The sequence below is a fragment of the Drosophila ficusphila genome, unplaced genomic scaffold, assembly GCF_018152265.1.
Source record: "Drosophila ficusphila isolate 14025-0441.05 unplaced genomic scaffold, ASM1815226v1 contig_791, whole genome shotgun sequence".
In the NCBI taxonomy this organism is placed as follows: Eukaryota; Metazoa; Arthropoda; class Insecta; order Diptera; family Drosophilidae; genus Drosophila; species Drosophila ficusphila.
In genome coordinates, this window is record NW_025064737.1 from 26,515,576 (window position 1) to 26,534,188 (window position 18,613).

General features: G+C 45.8%; 6 protein-coding genes across 6 annotated transcripts; 3 read left to right on the top strand and 3 right to left on the bottom strand.

Annotated features, from left to right (window-relative positions):
* The first annotated feature begins 2,463 nt into the window (after positions 1-2,463).
* LOC108099243 (AT-rich binding protein) lies at positions 2,464-3,420 on the top strand. Its single transcript, XM_017202615.1, has 3 exons — positions 2,464-2,552; positions 2,669-3,163; positions 3,234-3,420. Exons 1-3 carry the CDS (start codon positions 2,464-2,466, stop codon positions 3,418-3,420), a joined length of 771 nt encoding a protein of 256 aa, XP_017058104.1.
* A 1,135-nt stretch (positions 3,421-4,555) lies between these two features.
* On the top strand, positions 4,556-8,364 carry LOC108099286. The gene is made up of 2 exons (XM_017202678.1): positions 4,556-4,720; positions 7,620-8,364. Exon 2 carries the CDS (start codon positions 7,637-7,639, stop codon positions 8,132-8,134), a length of 498 nt encoding a protein of 165 aa, XP_017058167.1. The 5' UTR covers positions 4,556-4,720; positions 7,620-7,636; the 3' UTR covers positions 8,135-8,364.
* A 3,081-nt stretch (positions 8,365-11,445) lies between these two features.
* LOC108099242 lies at positions 11,446-12,248 on the top strand. The gene is made up of 2 exons (XM_017202613.1): positions 11,446-11,624; positions 11,742-12,248. Exons 1-2 carry the CDS (start codon positions 11,598-11,600, stop codon positions 12,246-12,248), a joined length of 534 nt encoding a protein of 177 aa, XP_017058102.1. The 5' UTR covers positions 11,446-11,597.
* Positions 12,249-12,643: 395 nt separating this feature from the next.
* Positions 12,644-13,372, bottom strand: LOC108099309. The gene is made up of 2 exons (XM_017202702.1): positions 13,307-13,372; positions 12,644-13,228 (listed from the first exon to the last, which is right to left on the bottom strand). Exons 1-2 carry the CDS (start codon positions 13,334-13,336, stop codon positions 12,890-12,892), a joined length of 369 nt encoding a protein of 122 aa, XP_017058191.1. The 5' UTR covers positions 13,337-13,372; the 3' UTR covers positions 12,644-12,889.
* A 212-nt stretch (positions 13,373-13,584) lies between these two features.
* Positions 13,585-14,311, bottom strand: LOC108099241. Its single transcript, XM_017202612.1, has 4 exons — positions 14,252-14,311; positions 14,029-14,184; positions 13,806-13,979; positions 13,585-13,740 (listed from the first exon to the last, which is right to left on the bottom strand). The coding sequence occupies exons 1-4, from the start codon at positions 14,309-14,311 to the stop codon at positions 13,585-13,587; spliced, it is 546 nt and encodes a 181-aa protein (XP_017058101.1).
* A 596-nt stretch (positions 14,312-14,907) lies between these two features.
* LOC108099289 (transcription factor SOX-9) lies at positions 14,908-16,222 on the bottom strand. Its single transcript, XM_017202681.2, has 2 exons — positions 16,117-16,222; positions 14,908-16,055 (listed from the first exon to the last, which is right to left on the bottom strand). Exons 1-2 carry the CDS (start codon positions 16,156-16,158, stop codon positions 15,036-15,038), a joined length of 1,062 nt encoding a protein of 353 aa, XP_017058170.1. The 5' UTR covers positions 16,159-16,222; the 3' UTR covers positions 14,908-15,035.
* Between the last annotated feature and the right edge of the window lie 2,391 nt (positions 16,223-18,613).

Consider the following 18,613-nt stretch of genomic DNA (forward strand, 5'->3'; position numbering starts at 1 on the left):
TTCGCCAGCCAGCCAGCCAGTCAACCCAACCGGGGGTTCCCCTTTCGCCGACGCTGTCTGTGCGCTGTATGGTTGCACAATATTTTACATTTTCATGCATGACGCGTTTAATCACGTGATGCATATGATTTTTAGCCAGCCCAGGGGTTAGGGGTCTGGGGTTCGTGGAGCTTGGAGCTTGGGGGTTCGGTGCTCGAGGTTTCCCTCATATATTCATGCATACAATTCCATCAGCATGAATTATGTTTTGCATACTTTCAGCCTGAGCTTGTTGGAGCCTTGCTTGTTTTGCGTTTAGGTCTTTGCCGCTGTCTGGCGCATTTTATTCTTGCAGCCCTTGATGCCCTCGGCAGTCGGCTTTCATCTCTCCCAGGGAGATCCATCTCGGGCCGGGCTTTCTGGATTTTTCCACTCTTTTTTGGGGGGTGTGGGTCCACTCAAAAGTTGTGGATTAGAGCGTGTAATTTTACTAAAAAGCGCCAACGAGCCGCACTTCACACACACGCCAACAGCTGGGGTCAAAGAGATAGTAGAAGCCTGTACAGATTTTAATTTATAGTACTCAATATATATTATTTTATATAGAAAGGATTATTCACTTTACTTTAAGATACTTTACCTTAATCCTCAAATTTAAAATTCTTGGTCCTATTATCTTGTCACCTGCTGTATGTGTGGGAATGGGGGAATCCACAGGGAGCGCTTGTTGCCATATTTTAAGTGTTTTCTGGTTTTTCGGCCACTGTGCACTGCGCTTTTAATTCCTCCGGCAGCGTTCGCCTGTAATTTATGTGCTTAACTTTCACACTCGGCTGGCTAAAACAGTCACCGAAAAATCGTCATAAAAATAGAAAATATATATGAACACTCGCACTCGGGCATTTCACACTTTTGCGCCTTTGGCCGAAAAGCGGCGGAAAATGAAAGCGAGCCCACAAGGACATCAGCCAAAAGTGGAGGAGACCAAATACATTCCAGTGAATATTTATGAGCAACAAAAGTAGCGTTTGTGCTTTACATTCCGACTTTATTGTGGCCCATGTTGTTGTACAAGTACCACACTAGTTGTTGCTGGTTTTGGTCAAAATTCTGAAAGTCTTTTGCGGCTGCTGAAGCACTCAGGAAAATTGTTTAAGCTGTGGATACCAAACCATTGTTAAAGCGTCACAAAATAAATGTAATTTACCTATTTAAATGAAAGTAGTTACTTCCGTAAAGGTAAAAAGTTGATAATGATCGGTATATGTATATGGAATCGATATGATTATCCAATTATGTTTTTCACTGTGTGATGTTGCTGGTGCCCTGGTTGCTGCTGTCGTCCTCATCGCTGTCAGCATTTCCGACGCTGATGAGTTTATGCTCGGGGCCCATATTACTTTATTCCAGAGTGTGCCTAGCCCCTGGCCACGCCCCCGCCCCTGTGGTTTGGCCCCTGCAACACAGACGCAGACATACACACACACACACACACATACACACTAGCACACTTACAAACAACGAGTCGGCCATTCATGACTGTCATGAGTTTTCCGCAATTGATGGTCTAATTATGCCGCCAACACTAAATTTCATGACTTTGCTGGTCGAGCCAACACGCAGACGAAGGCCACTGACGACGACGAGGGGGCCTTTTCCCGAGGGGGATTGTAATTTAATGGAAAAACATTTTGCCACACATTCCCACGGAGAGAGCGGAGCGGAGGGGAAAGCGGAAAGGGGGAGCTGGGGCTAAGAGCCACTTTACAGTTTGACAGCCTCTGCTGGCCGGCTGACATTTTAGCTGGGATTTATCGCCAGCTCTTTGAAAATATGTTAATGCAACAGTTTGAGACGCTTGCTTTTATGGGTACGAGTTTAAGAGCTCATTTCGTCGAGGGTGCACCATCCAATTAATTATGGATGGCTGAAACGGAGCTTACTGAAAACCAAGCGGAATATTATAGTCATTCTACCAAGAAGTACAGCCTAATGAAAGTTGGAAGTGATGGCTGCTATACGTTAACCCTAAGTTATTTGGATGAACATTTGCTGTTCAATTTAAATAGCTTTTGTGCTCCTAATTAACTTATTAGCAATAAACAGCTTCTATTAATAAGCAAACCAATTAATTATTCATATTTTTTGTCCAGTCTACTGAGATCCACTCATGTGAGAACCGCCGGCGGGGCTCCATTTTGATCTGTGAAGCTAAAGCGATAATCATCGAGCCAGAGCCAATGGGGCATATCCAATCGTTCACACTTCATAATATTTGCATGTTAATGTGCATGTATAATTGGCTCCAAAATAATTAATGCCCGAAAACAAGAAACCTAATCGGATGCCGAGCCAGAGCAAGCGCCTCCTAATGAGAATCCATGGCTCCGGAGAATATTTGATGTGCGAAGTTAGTTAGCCGGAGTTAGTTCACGGCGAGAGTTTCGGCTGGAAGGAAGGTCTAGCACTAATACGCCTTTAAATATGTATCCAAATTGGCTCGTTCTGCTCCACTTGCCGCTGGTTTGTTTGGGAGTTGTTGGCTCGCAAATGTTTGCACAGCCGCTGACAAAGTAGGTCGACTGGGTGGGTGGCTGAGTGGTTGGTTGGTGCTCACCCCCGCACCCCGCACCCCGCTGGGTGGTGCTTGGCGGCAGGTCAATCTATTGAGCAAACTATTTGCTTACAGGAAGCACAACACCGGTGTTTGGAGCATCGAAAGGGCGGCGGGACACAAGGTTGAGGAAGCCGCGTTGCCGCAGCATCTGCAACAAATCACGGGCAGCGAAGCGTTGGCGCCATTGTTGCTCGGATTACTAGGCCAAACAGTGCCAAATTGGCAGCAGCAGCAGCAGCACCAGCAACAGCAACAGCAGCAACACTACCAGCAACACCAACAGCAACACCAAGCGAATCAGGAGCAACAACAGGCCACAAATCAACCGCAACAAGAGGGGAAAGGGTTTTTTGTTTATGAAAAGGCCGCGGGTCAACAGCCTCGAATATTGGCCGGGTTCAATGGCGTCGATGTGCAACCTGAACAACGCCAGCCACTGCGCTTCCTGCCAAAGCGAATTCGGCCTCAGTCGGAGTCTCAACAACTGGATCCAGCAGCCGGGCCAAAAATCGTTGAGGCGCCGCCAGCCGCAGCCGTTTCGGCGCCAGGACTCAAGAGCCACCCGCCGTAAGTAAACAGTGCAAACTACCAACTTATATAAATCCATTATTTGCATTAAACAATGCATTTTAATTAGCCCATCCCCGGCAACTGCAGCGCCAGCAAGTTGCCAACTCTGCTGCAATCCGTCGGAAGTTGCCAGTGCCAGTGCCGGTGCTAGTGCCACGCCCTGCCAGCCTTCCGCCCCGACCACGCCTTCTTCCGGGGGCCACGAGATTATCCCGCTGCTCAGTGCGATGGTGCTTAAGGCGACAGTTGGTTAAGTTTTTAATTAAATCGCTGGCATAATTAATAAAGATGCGCATAGAGAGTCGGGCAAGTGTTGCATACTTTCGGGATGGCCGATCGTGTGGGTGTGTGGGTGTGTTGGTGGGGCGGCGCATGTGTGTGCACTCAATTCTCGTCTATGTGGCAGCAGCAGATGTGGCAGATTAACTTCTGAAAGGAAAAATGTACGAGTGGGAAGGAGATTGGGGATCACGGTAAGAAAACATGTCTTTATTTATTTGTATAAAAATTCTAACAAGGGTAAAACCTATTTTTGAATAATTAATAATATGGTTGAAAGAATTTAAATGCTAGTTTTTATAACACTTAAAACCATTCTGATTTGCACTGATTTTTCTGTCTAATCCTAAAAGAATCGCATTTCCTTCCCCGTTTCCCTAGTCAGCCCCTGCATCCCAGAAACTCTCGAACAATATGTGACTTATCTGCCATCATGGCTTCACAGACATAACCCACCCAGACCTCAGCCAGCAGGTCCTCAGCCACCAGGATCTGGGCGAGCTGTCACAGAACTCAGCATAAAAGTAAAACATGCAACTAAAAACAATTTCTAAAAATATACGTACGAGAACGTAAAACATGCAACACGAAAAAACCGCAAAAACACTTCACGTTGAGTGCGACTCGCAAATTGTGGGGCGTCTGTGTGAGTGAGCTGCACCACCGCCACCACCACCACCGGCACCACCGCAGAAAAGAAGCAAAATAATAAATAAAAATCCACAAAATGTGTGTGCTGTGTGCTATGTGTTGCGTCTGCGGCGGAGTGTTTTTCGCAAGTGTTCGAGCGGGAAAATGAAAGTGCTGAAGTGTCGCCCATTGTTTGTTATTTGTCCTGTCAACGTAGCAGCTGCCTGCATTTGCATTGGCCGCAAGGAGTTGATGACCGGGATAGTCGGAGTAGTGGGAGGACGGGCCCAAGACGAGGTCGTTGGAGGGAGGAAACAACATCGAGGAAACGACACTTCTTGGGGTTGAAGCAATAGAACTGGAGTCCAAATCGAAGGAGTTTCAATGCAGCAAGGATTTCAAACTACAATGCTGTTGCTAGATCCCCGTTCCCTTTTTCAATTAATTAAGAACAATGATAGCACCCTCCCAACAAAGCAATCTTTTCGGCAAAACTCAAAACACTAGTTTATATAATTTCAAGTTAAAAATGCCCTAAAAAATCCTCAAAATTCGAGCTAATTACCCGTTCGCTGTAGGTTTCGCAATCAGACTGAAATTGAATTGGATGTGGCTGGGGTCCCGACCCTCAGACGTCTCGCAGATGTGAGTAAAGGGGAAGGGGAAATGGAAGGGGTAAAGGTGGGGGAATGGCTCCTTTGTTGTCATCGGCACTTCGGTACACATTTTATAGGACGCCATTCGACGGCTGTAATTTCATGCACGCATAATCAGGGAGCGTGGCTAATTAAATTCTAAACATTCGCCAGCATCAGCGCACTAAAAAATGTTTTATATGACTAGAATCTAGAACCCCATCCTGTGTTTCTCCCCATCCCGCGGTGCTCCCATCCCCCAGCCTCCGTTCCAATCTCGAGCTGGTGCTTTGTAATTGCAGATCCCGGACTTCGTACACGCCCCTATGCAAATGGCACAAAGCTGCTGCTTCTGTTGTTGCTCCACTAAAAGAATTTGTTTAGATTTGAAGAGGTATGATATTGAATTTGTTTATAAGAAAAGGTGATTTAGAGCTACTTAACGGGCTAACAAAATATGATTCTGCTTATTAGAGGAATTGATAAGAGAAGTACTTTTGGGTTGAATTCAAATTTATTTACCTTAGGTCAAAAGACTGAAGTTCTTTTTCGAGGTGTCTTTTTTTACTGAGAACTTCTTCAACTTTTTTTTTCAAGTGTTCTGATGTTGCTGGTGCCCCGTGTTGTTCTCTTTGTGCCCATCTGCAGCCTCATCTCATCTCGCGCTGACGGCTTTTGAACTGCCTTCGTTTGTTGTCGTTGTCGTTGTCGTTGTCGTACTCTAAATTAACCGTTTCGTTACGTCAGCGCTGTCTTTTGTGCGTTGACAGAAGCGATTGTTGTTGTAGCTGCCGAGCGAGTGCCGGAGTCCCGGAGTCCTGTAGCTCTGGAGTCCTGTTTAGTTGCAAGTTTGTATGAGGCAGCCGTGCGTGCCCGGGCGCCTGGCAATTGGAGCAATCAGCCAGCTCAACTCGGCCCGGCTCCCGGCTCCCAGCTCTTTAGCCTGTTCGCAGCTCCAGACAGCCAATCCCAAACCCAGTCGCAATCCCAATCCCAGACCCAATCCCCCGGCACTCAGCCGCACTCACAACTGAGTGGCGCATTCGGAGACAGTTGGCTTTGTCTTGTCAGCTGGGTCCTGGCACTGTCCTGATTGGCATTTACAATTAGCGAGTGGGTAAATAGAGAGATGCTGCGAGAATGCCCCAAGTTCCGCTGCCTGGTGCCAAAATAAACCGAAAGCAGTTCGGGGATCGTGGCAGCAGGCACCCTTTGCAGGACACAGTATTTTGGGCATTCAAAAAATAATCGACTTGTAATTAAGCTGGATAAAAAGATGAAGTTGTTAAGGATTTCTTCTAAAAACATAAATTTAATTGCTATGAATCATACCTAATGTTAAAATGTGTTACGTTGATCCTTCGATACATACAATTAACTATCACTCTCTAACAAATAATCAGGGTAGCGAAAGCGTCAACTAAAATTCCTGAAAGTATGCAAGCAACGCCGCTCACGCACACATGCACAAGTTGAGCTGTGTGCTTGTGTGTGTGTTTGTGTTTGTGAGGCAATGGAATAATGTACTCTTAATTTGTTATGCGTGTGTGATTAATGATCCATGCATAACGATAACTTTGACTCATTACACCTGCTGATTTATCGCTGTCAACGGGTGGTCCACAATGTCACCCCCACACCCTTCCCCTCCCCCCTCCTCCACGAACACCACCCCCTTGCCCATCGAACACACGCACACAGGTGCAGCTGAAATCACAGGCACAGGGAAATGAATTTTGAATTTTGAGTCGGCCACTTTCGCTTAATCATTTCGCAATTAGCCAGCATTGTTAGGGCATTTGCATTGATTTATTGACGCTGTCGCAAAGATTTCGCTCCGTTCGATTTTCCCTATTGGCATTTTTAATTTTCCCATTTTCCATGTCAGTTAATTTTCCACTTCGGCTCGCCGGCATGGAAAATGCACAATTAATTAAGCTTTACTGCTGCACTGACTTTTCCGCTTTTGCCCGCTTTCCTTGTTTCCATTTATTTCTGCATTTTTCGGTCTTTGGAAAGTGTGAAGACCCAGTCGCGTCGACGGAGTTGCAAGTAATTAATGGGCGTGGCAGCGGTTGCCCCCAACACTTGTCCCACTGTCGCTAATGACCCATATTATGAGGTTATTACTGCGGCCCGCTCCCCGTCTGTCTGCCTCCTCGCGATTGCAAGTGCATTTGTGATGACATTTCGAATGTGTTAAGTAATTGCAAAAGGCTTCGATGAGTCGCCGAAACCAAAACTGCGGGAATGGAAACGCTCGTCTGCGAGGCTGATGAACTGCACTTAATTGAAGTCTATTCGGTTGATGGATGGTCGGATGGTCGGACTGCTCTGAATAAGCAATGACTCTCTGCCCGGGGGAGTGGGTCTTAATTAGGGTTTTGGGCCGACAAACAAGCAGCCTCCGCTGACAAAGGCCAGGTTAAGCGGGTCGGCGGAGTTGGGCAAGATCGGACCCGAAGATTGGATTCAAGTGGGGTTATTATGATTATATGACCACTCCCTTTCTCTGGAGGCTTGAAACATATTTTAATATTTTCAGTATTTCTATTCAGGCAATTTTTTTTTTTAATAATTAATGATAATGGCTGGATGGAAATATTTTATCTTACTGCAAACATGTTGTCGAATGGCACAATTAAAAGCATTTGTCATTAGCATATATGCAAATATCTTATATTCCTTCCGGATAAAAAATTGTAAATTAATCATTTGAATAAACACAATATTTGAAACAATTATGTTTCACCAAAACATATGCTTTGCATGAAATGTTACCTTAGGATGAATAATGGAAAGTTGGTGGCAACTAATTATTTACAATGCTCTTTTGTTCATGAATATGTTATATTATAGATGCTGTTATATTAATTTAAGTTCAACTTTAACTTCTTTTTTATTCTTAGCTCCAGATTGAGTTAAAATGGCGCGAATCGATGTGAGTGTGCGCCAAGGAGCCGCCTTTTTGGCACTGTACATACTGCTGCTGGCGGCGCTCGTGCGTCCGCAGATGAACTTCAGCATCTTCGTGGACACGTTCTTCCTGCGGGTGAGGACCTCGGCGATCATGGTGCTGAGCTACCGGTTCGACACGTTCATGGCGGTGGTCGCCGCCCCCCTCAGCGCCGCCACTGTGTACGCGGTCTCCAGGTGGAACGAGCGGGTCGAGAACCCCTCCTCCCACAAGATGGTCATCATGGGCGTGGTCCTCGCCTACGTCCTGGTGCTGCTGGCCAACGTGGTGGCCAACGGAGTGGTCGTCCAGAAGGCCCTCGTCCGCTTCGATCAGTGTCCTTACAAGGCGTGGGGCATGTACCGCCAGATGGCGATGTCCTTCGTCGAGTCGGTGTTCACGGATGTGAAGGAACTCTTCACCCGGAAGCACCACAAGCGACCCCGACTGGTCTACCGAATGCACTAGGAAGCCATTCATCTGTTGCATTCCGAAGACACTTTTAAAACTATTTTAAAATTTCACAATACATATAATGTTATTGGAGTGTTATAACTTAAGCTCCATTTAAAAACATTTTAAAGTACAATTTTAAACCTAAAAATATCAAGTGTGAGGATGAGCAAAATTATGGATTGTTGATCAAGTAAATGTCTGCATTGAAGACCAATAAACGATAAAAGCGCCATAAAGCATGATATTCCTGCCTCATTTTGACACTGCAAGGCATCATAATTTCATCAAAGTGGGCAAGTTTAATTTATTGTGGGAGGTGATTACTTACCAGCTTCGGCTGCTGTGACTTTATCTGACCATTAGCAGGAAAACAATGAACCCGAAGTGCAAGTCTGTCTGAGGTTTGCATCTGACCAGCGACCAGATGCCGAGTGGGTGGTTTTCGGGGGGTTTAGGGGGCGGGTGGCTCGGCGGCAAATGATGTGCACAGTTTATTGTGGTCGAGCTGCATATTAGATTTAATGTGATTTGCATTCGCCACTGCCTGCATCGATAATGATGCAAGGCCCCAGGCGACACTTGGCTGTTTGGTTTGGTTTGGTTTGCCAGTTGCAATTGGAACTGGAATTGAGTCCACAGTCTGGGGGGAAACGTTTGTCTAGGAAACCGCAGGGGCGGAGGAGTATCCTTCGGGTTCCGGGAGGACGGGCCGTGTCTGGCGAGTAAGTAATTCTGTGGTCGTATTCCGGGGCACGTTGCTTTGAGGCTTTCAACTCGATCGGCGTTGTGGCGTGGGCTTTTGGCAAATAGTTAGGCGCAAACAAAGGCCCCCTTTCCCCCGAAAGCCCACGCGTGGAATCCGGCCTCGGATAATTGAAATTTTATGCCAGGCTTAAGCAAAAGTACACAATTCAGGCTCTGACGCAAACTCCCAGCGGAATGTTTTACACAGATTCACAAAAAATACATTGTTTTCTCTGCCGCTCGCAAAACATGTCTTTGATCTCCAGAACATGTGCCCGGGATGACAAAACAAAAGTACAAAATTAAAAAACGGGCCAATTTACACACAAAAGGGAAAACGCAAGGCCAGAAAAAAAACAAAAAAATATACAAAATTGTGAATATGCATATGCAAAACACAAATCGCAAGCAAATTAAACGAAACGAAATGTAAGTGCTTAAAACAAAGCTAAATGAGTTCTGACTTTGCCGGAGGCATTAAATATTTCCCCAAAAAAATGCGAGAAATGCTGGAACCCGACAACGGGTTTCCCCAAGACACTAAAACTTATTTATGCCTTCGTTTTGATCGAGGGGGTGGCCTGCTGTCTCTTTCTGGCCCTCCCTCCCTGTCTCCTTCTCTTCCATCTCTTTCTCTTCTCACGAGCGTGTGCGCTTGACATTCCGGCCAAATATAAAACATTGGAACATGCTAATTTATTTTTGAACTGCGGGAAATAACACCGATGTTGGCTGCCAACAAAGGCTGTAAACAAACTGTGGTTAAACCCAGCTGACCATTTCAGCTAAGTCTGAAATATGCAGAACGATTTGTCTGTGATTCCAGAAGGGCATGTCATCATTATTGGAGAGATTTTGTGTATTTGTGGACTCAGATTTCCCCGAGAGTCACAAGGCATTTTAAATCTGATCCATCTGATTTTTTTTTTTTTCATGAATTCCTTAACAAAGGTTTTGAGATATGCCATTTTGGAATCAGATGGGATAATTAGAGAAGTTATCGGTTAGGGAAGCCCAGCTTTGGGTCACTTTTATGAAAGCCATCGGATACATGGAAAAATCTGTCATGAACAGCGGTAAAAAAATCGACCACCACCAAAATTAAAAATTTTAATGCAATTAGTTAAAGAGTTTCTTACAAACGTTTAAAGATATGCTCCTTTGAAGTCGGATTAAAATGACAAAGTCCAGTATTGGGTCACTTTTATGAAAATCATTGGATATTTGGAAAAATCTGACATGAACATAGGTGAAAAATTCGACTATTCAAAGAGTTCCATTACAAAAATTTAGAGGCAAGCCACTTAAAATCGGATTAAAATTGACAAAGATCTGGGGTGTGGAACATTAGTATTGGGTCACTTCTATGAAAACCATTGGAACATGAAAAATGTTAATGCAGTTTGCATAAATCTGGTTGAGCAGGCTAGTGTCCCCTAACGAATTTACGAAATTTATATTATAAATTTGACAAACAATTAACGATTGCTTTTTGAGCCTCGAAAAGAAACAACATCCTTATTTATTTATTTGTTTACTGCATCAGCACAAAAGTATTTGTCAAGTTATAAAGTAAAGTGCCTTATAAAAGTATAATAAATTGATCAGTACAAGTAAATGCAATCGTAAATGTAAGTAATGGGTATCAGGCAGACGGGTTTCGGTTTTAAGACTTCGGGGCTGGCTTAGATTTTCCTAACTCTTATCTTAAGTGATCGTAAAAAGCCGCCAATTAAAAAGAGCTCACTGCAAAGTGTGTTCTAATTTCTTTTTGTTTTGCTTGCGGGCTCGAAAGCGCTACCTGTTTGCACTGGATTAAGATATTCAGTTAATGTCTTGGGATCGAGGTCCAGTATCCAAAGGCAGTGCCTGGGATTTTCCCGACGGGGTGGAAGGCGATGTTATTGAACTGGCGCAGGATTATCAGTGCTTTAAGTGACAGGAGGGTGACAGAAATTGAAATGTCATATCAATGCGAGGCAATAAAGAGCCGTGATTGATGTGCCAATTTGTATATCGCCGATTAACAAATCCCCTGCCCGGCTTAATTACTCGGGGCCTGCGAAACACCCAAGTTCAGTGGTACAGAGCGAGTGCAATTAATACTTTTATTACGTATAATTTGGATTAATTGCCGCGCTCGTTCCATGAATCATCCCATCAAATGTGTGTCAACGCGAGCGCCAAATAGTCGAGCATCCCGTCCCGTCCCGTTCCGTTCGATTTGCATTTCTTTTGTGTCCGTCCAGTCGACTGACGCCACAAACCCGACAAACTGCTGGATCCGCGGTGTTCCTGACCTGTGTTCCTCGACTTTTCGTGTGTCACTCACTCCGCACACCTCTCCAATCAGATTCAGCATCACCACCACCACCGACATCGGCATCAGCATCAGCATTTGAGATTCATCTCGGCCCGGCTGGAAATCAAAGTCTCGAAACCGGATTTGCATGCCAATAAAGCCGAGGCTGGCAAACAAAACAAATCGAGCGAATGAAATTCTTTCGGCTTTCGCCTGGCGTTTGCTTTAAATACAAAATCGCACGGCTCAGAACATTAGACTGGTTTAAGAGCTCGAATTAAGCGCACTGACGGGGAATAAAGTCAGACTTCGGCCGAAAACACATAAAGATCCTCCAGCGAGTGCGAACCGCCAGCAAAGTGCTAAAATTAAAGTCAATTTCGATTGTATAAACTCAGTTTCGGTGTTGATACTCGTACATTACGTACAATGGCGTGCAAATACAGTAAACAAATGGTAAGTGAATGAAGTGAATGGATTAATTAATAAGAAGTTAGCAAAAGAGTGAAGATTAAGTAACTTTGTATCCTCTTTAAATTAATTTAATTGCTCTGCTTTCTTTCACCTTTGAAGATCCTGCTCAGTTGCAGCTTGGCTGTGCTCCTCGGCTTCTCGGAGGCTCTTCCTCGGTACAGTCGCACCAGGGACTTGGGAACCTCAGCCAGCTCTCCCAGCTTCGCCTATGCTCCCAGTCCGCAGGAGCCGATGACCCTCACCGGGAACTACAACCTGATCATGCCCGACTACTACGACCACCATCCCGCCGAGTCGATGCAGCTGCAGAACTTCGCCGACTTCTACGACGCCCAGATGAGTCCCGACTCCGACCTCGGGATGGAGGAGTCCCAGTTCCTGGCGCACACCCCCGTCCGGGCACCCCAGCCGCTGACTGCCCAGGAGAAGCGGGCCCGCCAGCAGGTGCCCCACGTGGACATCAACCGGGAGAAGAAGGCCCTGCTGAAGCTGAAGAAGGGCAGCACCCAGCCCAAGGGACCCGCCCACCAGGAGTGGGACCAGTTCGACTACGATCTCTATAGCATCAATCCCGCGGACAACAAGAAGTACAACTACGATGTCTAGAAAGGAGCGATCTCCTCTGGGGCGACTGTATATGTTTATGTTTTTGTTTTCTCTCGGTTTAAGCCACAAATAAATTATTTATTTATTGTTAACTGCAATTTGGGTATTTCTGTTGGAATGCCGTCCCGGCCACTTTCCGATGGAGCCATCTCATTCTTTCTAATTGGTCAGAACCATTAACATTCACTTTATCGCCGAGAGCAGACCAATTTTGGCCAACGCAAACAGAGATGCGAAGATTCTCTGGCTGTTTATAGATCTACAATTTAAAAATACTGTTCAAATTGTTTATAAGTGTTTAAAATTGTGTCAACAGAAAAAAAGACGATATCCATTTAATTCATTTATTAAAATGGATTCTATAGTCATTGAGTTAAATATTGGCACATTTCGAACCGACATTTATCTTACCTAAATAGGAAACTAGTTGTCAAGGGTGTGAGTCAGATATGAAATTGATTATCTTGATTTTGCAAATACATATTTAGTCACTTTTGGTTCACGTTTGCTATACTAAACATAATAAACTCTGAGGGAGTTTGGCAACAAAGAGAACATATAAGGAAATATCTTGTACTGATGTCGTTTCTGCACTGTTTCTTACTAAATATCATATTTTTGGATCTTTAGAAACTCATCATTTATAGCTGATCCAACAGAATCCGCTTGAGTTCATGAATCCGCTCCGAGGAAGGTTCAAAGAACGAGTTGTCCACTTCGAGTTCCTGGTGCTTGTAAAGGCGACGCGGTTGGGGGCGATTCGAGTGGTAGGTGGCCAGGGCAGCTCCGTGATCCACCTGCTCCGCAGTTCCACAACCCTGGGAGGGATCTTCTGGGTAGACACGTGGCTTTGGGTGGCGCTTCCTGGGGAGACTGACCGCCTGGATCTCCTGCAGCTGCTCCCCCGACGGCTGTCCATATTGGTAGCCATCATCCGAGTTGGCCAACACCAGACCCAAAGTCACTCCAAGCATCGTCATCTAGCGGTGGATTAAGCATTTTACGTCATTAGTTTGGAAACGGGTTATGCGGCACTCCGATTTCTGATCTTCGACTACCAGAAAAGCTAGCAGCAAACTCGTCTTCATGGTTCTCTGAATGGGATTCTCAATATGTCTCGACGCTTCGGGCTCCACAAGCTGACTAACTCGGAGAATCCCACTGGCTATGGTTGTTTACCGACCCTTAGAACCAATTATGCAATATTGGTAACGGTTATGACATAAACTTGGAAGAAACCGGTTATGCTGAGATGTGTTTGAAATGCAAAAACCAGAGAGCAAAACTAGACTCTCTTACGTTTTTATTAGCAATATTTGGATAATATGTTATGCTCTTATGATATGATGCCATATATCCAGATGTTGCCCCGCTCGACGCCTCTGACGTACCAGGAGCTGAAGAAAGCGTAGTCTCCAGGGGGAAGTGGCAGGACAGTGGTGAAGTGCTGGTTCAGAAACTGAGTGGGTAGCTTATCAACTACCAGATCATGCTGCAAAAGGACAATTACTAAGATATAATACAATAAAATATAATAATAATATAATAATAACCCACATCGAAAGGACATTTATGGTGGACGTTGCTGTACTTCTTGGTGGCCTCCGCGTAAAGTTTCAGCATGGGATTGCCCGAGTTCATGTTGGAGGCCATGTATTTGCAGACATCGACGGTCACGTTCATGGTGATCGGGGTATAGGATCGAAATCTTTTGAAAAGTTGTAGGGTGGCCTGGGGATCGAAACTTTAGCCGTGAACATTCTAAAACTTTTAATCTTACCGAAGCATTTTTGATCGGCAGCTGGTACATATTAGTCTTAAGCGATATGTACTTATAGCTCCGATTTACGGATTTTATGTAACAATACTCGAACTCGAAGAAACTCTTGTCCTTCGAAATGCATTTTATGTTGGTGAACTCCACTTTAGAATCGATCTGGTCGGAAAATAATTAAATTACTTGTCTATAAATCGCTTGTGATATAATGTATGTATATCCTTACTTGAGTTATATATCCATAGAATATAACTAGCAAAAGTAATACAGCTTCCCTTAAATACATTTGTGCTTCGTTGTTAGTCAAAATCAACTGAAGTGATTTTGTTTCAATTTAACTAAAAATTTTAAAAGTGGTAATGGGTTTTGAGTTATGAATAAATAATTGTTTATTCATTAACCCTTTTTTGACAGACTCGCCTCATTTACCAAGTTAATAGATGTTTACATTTTCCGGATATACCTTTTTTTATGGAAAATTCGAGAAGCCGTAAATCAATTGGATCTTAAATATGTGAAGATAACATTCAGATATATATATAAATCTATGAATTGATTTGACTTCAGGGAAACAACTTCGTTTTTAATGACTGATTTATGGTTGCCTCGTGTTTACCTTATTTGCATATACGCATAAACATGTGCATCTTCGGATTGGCCAACGCGGCCCCATTCATTTCTGTCTGTGCATTTCATTTCGGCTAATTAGCATTTGATGGCCCGATCATACGCAATCCCTCGATAAAATATCACCGTGGAGCTGATTAAGCAACGGCCAACCAGTTGGGCGATTAACATGTTTGCTGAATCCCTTGGATTTCCCACACAGGCCTACTTTTGGGCTTGTTAATTTAAGCATTTAAGCACCCGAATCGGTTAACATTTGTGTTTAATAACAAAGTGTTCAAACTTCGATCGATTTATTTACAATAATCAACAAACTGAACTGACGACTTAGCATAGCAACTAATAAATTCGATGTTAAATTCGGTGGATATTAAAGAGAGGGCTTAGTTGTAGGGATATCTGGAGAAGATCTGCTCCTGCCGCTGGAAGAGGCGTCGGTTTTTTGGCCTCAGCTGTCCCTGCGCATTGACAGCCGCTCCAGCTGGCACGTAGACCACCGGGCTCTTGTAGCATCCCTCCACCCGAGCCTGGGTGGTGGCCCTGGCCGTCTGCACCACCTGCCGGTGGCTCTCGTCCACTTCACCCGGACCGAGCTCCTTCCTCTGGCACTGACCGCCACCCGGGCAGTTGGTCACGAACCGCTGGTACTCCCTGGTGTCCCCGGGAGAGGTCTGCTTGTAGTCGTACGAGTCCAGGGCGGAGCTCTGCGACTGGGCCGCGTGGTCACCCACTCGGGTCTCCGATGCCGCCGATCCCGTGGCCTGCAGGAGCTGCACCTGCACCTCGTGGGGCGCCACTCCGGATCCGTGTCCTGCGTCCAGGACCTGTTGTCCCGATCCCGTGGTCACCGGAGCGTACGGATAGGGGTTCCCGAAGAAGAGCTTCTGGGCGGGCTGCTGGGGAGGCAGGTAACTGGCTGGTGGCTGGGCAGCCGACTGCGGTTGGCGATAGTAACTGGCGGCCTGAACTGCAGTTTGCTGCTGCTGCGGCTGCTGCTGATGTTGCTGTTGCAGTGGATGTGCTGCTGCTGGCTGGGGAGGCTCGTAGTAGCTCAGGGGCTGGCCAGGAGGTGGAGCTGGAGGCGGAGGGCCGTAGGAGACACTGGGAGCCTGGTAGTTGGTGCTGGCCAGCAGGGGATTCTGGTAGGAGGAGGTGTGCAGCTGCTGGGGCTGGTAGCTGGTGGCGTACTGCTGGTGGTACTGCGGCACCTGGCGCTGCTGCACCACGCGGACAACCTGCGACTGGTGATCCTCGTAGACGACCGGAGCCCTCTGCGTCTCCAGGCCGTAGGTGCGACCCAGGGTCTGCACCACGAACCTGGTGGTCTGGGGTCGCGAAGACTCCGCAGTGAAGGGAGTCTGCGGCCGTTGGTAGTGGTAGTCCTGGCAGCTAACCAAAGCCAGCTGTGGGTAAAGAGTATCCAGATTAAAGGTAAATCCATTTGAGATCCTCTGGTGAACCCACCATCGAGATGAACAGCCAGAGGGAGGGCATCTTGGTTTCCATTTGGTCAGTCGGCGCGTTGTGGACTCTTCGCCGGCTGGCAGCTAAATGAACTCCGGATGGGCAGACACCCGCAAAGGCAACCCGCCAGAAGATCGCTCCAAAAACGGGTTTCGGTTTCGGGTTAACTCAACGCCGCTGCTGTTGCCACTTCGTCTCCGCTTCTGCCAACTGGCTCTGATTCGTTGTAACAGTTCGAGCACATTTCATAATTTCTTTTCCATTTATTGTCTCTGCCTCGTTTTTATTTATTTGTTTACCTTTTCCCCGCTCCGACACTCCAACACTCGAGCGATCGTTCGGCGCTTGCGGCATCATTTGACTATCACTCACGCAAATTTTGTCATAATTAAAGTGCCAGCGCGCTGCTCTTCATTGTCTGCCTGCATTTCTCCACGCACTCGGAAAAACAGGTAAAAGTGATGTCATTGTGGTAAATGATTTTGTTGAAATTATCCCATTGCCCTTTAAATATTTAATAACAAGTTTCTTGCTTTAAATGACATCAATATTATTCACAAAAGCAGTTTCCTAGAACTTAAATCCATTTTTGATACTCTGGTAACCTGCTAAACACTTCTTTATTTCAAGAAAACCTTGTATATTTTCTTACAGTGTTGAGGGCCGTGAAAATGTGCTCAATCTTCCGCTGTTAGCCACTTCAGTTCGGTTCGCTGCGGCCAAGTTTAATGTAATTTAATTTGCTTCGCATCATTTGGCTGGGCTTTCTGCGAAGCGAGTTATGTTTTTCAAGCTCGGCGAAAGTAAAAGTTGGATCTTAGATATGCAAGCAAACACACATACTTAAATTTAACTCTGCAGATTTACACGGACTCTGCAAATGATTTGCCAAAGTGACGGACCATAAAAAAAGCGTGAGCCAAGTTAAATCTTTTTTGGGGTGCGGTTTGACGGATTTCTGATCCGAAAAAGTGTTGATTTCTGTATTAGGTGGGGGTATTATAATGGGTATTTAATTGCAGGTAATATTTATTCATCAGCGGACAAGGGAAACTACATATCTGACTTGCGGCGATGTAACTCTTCAGAAAACAGATTGGATTAGCCTTCCTTTGTTGTTTCGCACCTAATTAGGCTAACCACACGTATTTAGAAATATGCAACAAACCGGTCGATTTACTGCCGCGGTGTTGCAAGACCCATTCGACCGGATTAGACGATTGACACGCTCCCAAAATGCTTGAGCTCCGGAGCATTAAAGGAAGCCAGACTTTGCTGTTCGCTGTTTGCCCTGAGCTGACATCGCCTTTGTTTCAGCGCTTCCGTTTGACAATTGCACGCAGTCAGCTCTCGCCGGTCGCCTGCAGCACACTTCCTTCGCTCCTCGCTCTGCGTCCTTCGTCCTTCGGACTGCTTCCTTTGCCACTGTTCGAAACGCGGGCGAACGTCAATCAAAGACGCGCCCTGTTAAATGCACTTGACTGCCACTTGACACAGCAAATGTTGCTGGCGTTGCTCCGGCGTCAAACAAAACATCTTGGCAAGCCAACTGCCAACACTTGACATTCGCCGTGAATGCAGCAGGATCAGCGGGGATCGGTGGGGCAAGGACTCCTAAGGGGGCGGTGCACTCAAAAAATAATATAATAATATATAATATATATAAAAATAATATACTAATTTATAATAATTTATTTAAGGTAGGTTACCTCTGCACTCTCTGTGTAAAAGAGGTTTTTAGCATTACAAATTAACATTACTACAAAAAGTAATCTTCAATCTCCAGAATCACTTTTTGTTTTCAGTGTAAGTACGCACAAAGCGTGGGCAGCTGTCACAGATGAAGATGCAGATGCCGAGATGCGGCGGCTTATCACGCTGACACGAGAGCAGCAGGCCCTTCATAATGCAAGTGGCCAATGCTGCGTATACGCAATCTGCTGCAGTCAGCCTTGCGAGGGGGAAGGTTGAGTGGGTGGTTGGGTTGTAGGGTTGTAGGGTTGTAGGGCTGCAGTGGCGCCCCCTCAACTGGAGGGTGGGTGCGTCTGTGAGTCGTCTGTCTTCGCAGCCAGTTTGCATTCATGGCAGGAATGCATTCAGGGTTATGAGCCCCGCAAGTTGCATGCAACCTCCGAAGAGATAGCGCACGTGCAGTTCTTCCGCAGGTTGTGTGCGTGTTTTCCACTTTATTTTACGCCGCACAAAGCGTCACTTTAGACACCTGCCCCGATGTTTGTGTGTGCCTGCTGTGCAAGCCCCTTTTGTTGCCGACTTTTAGGCTTTAGTTGCTAGTGGGGATCCGCCTAATTAGGCGCACCTGCGAGGGCAAATTAGTAGCCGCCAGGTTGAATGACCTTTGGCAGCACGGCGAACCCAAAAAAAACACAAAAAATACGAGAAAGCCAGGGGAAGGAGGCGGCGGCAAACAAAACAATGCAACAGCGTTGGCAAACTGGCAAAAAACGAAGAAAAATCAATTGCATAATGGCGCATGTGT

Coding starts and splice junctions, on each gene's coding strand:
- LOC108099243 (XM_017202615.1), top strand. CDS start 2,464: ATGTATCCAAATTGGCTCGTTCTGCTCCACTTGCCGCTGGTTTGTTTG. Junction 2,553..2,668: donor TTTGCACAGCCGCTGACAAA/GTAGGTCGACTG, acceptor ATTTGCTTACAG/GAAGCACAACACCGGTGTTT. Junction 3,164..3,233: donor GGACTCAAGAGCCACCCGCC/GTAAGTAAACAG, acceptor CATTTTAATTAG/CCCATCCCCGGCAACTGCAG.
- LOC108099286 (XM_017202678.1), top strand. CDS start 7,637: ATGGCGCGAATCGATGTGAGTGTGCGCCAAGGAGCCGCCTTTTTGGCA.
- LOC108099242 (XM_017202613.1), top strand. CDS start 11,598: ATGGCGTGCAAATACAGTAAACAAATG. Junction 11,625..11,741: donor GCAAATACAGTAAACAAATG/GTAAGTGAATGA, acceptor TCACCTTTGAAG/ATCCTGCTCAGTTGCAGCTT.
- LOC108099309 (XM_017202702.1), bottom strand. CDS start 13,336: ATGAAGACGAGTTTGCTGCTAGCTTTTCTG. Junction 13,229..13,306: donor GTTTGCTGCTAGCTTTTCTG/GTAGTCGAAGAT, acceptor ATCCACCGCTAG/ATGACGATGCTTGGAGTGAC.
- LOC108099241 (XM_017202612.1), bottom strand. CDS start 14,311: ATGTATTTAAGGGAAGCTGTATTACTTTTGCTAGTTATATTCTATGGA. Junction 14,185..14,251: donor TCTATGGATATATAACTCAA/GTAAGGATATAC, acceptor TTTTCCGACCAG/ATCGATTCTAAAGTGGAGTT. Junction 13,741..13,805: donor ACCATAAATGTCCTTTCGAT/GTGGGTTATTAT, acceptor GTCCTTTTGCAG/CATGATCTGGTAGTTGATAA.
- LOC108099289 (XM_017202681.2), bottom strand. CDS start 16,158: ATGGAAACCAAGATGCCCTCCCTCTGGCTGTTCATCTCGATG. Junction 16,056..16,116: donor TCTGGCTGTTCATCTCGATG/GTGGGTTCACCA, acceptor CTTTACCCACAG/CTGGCTTTGGTTAGCTGCCA.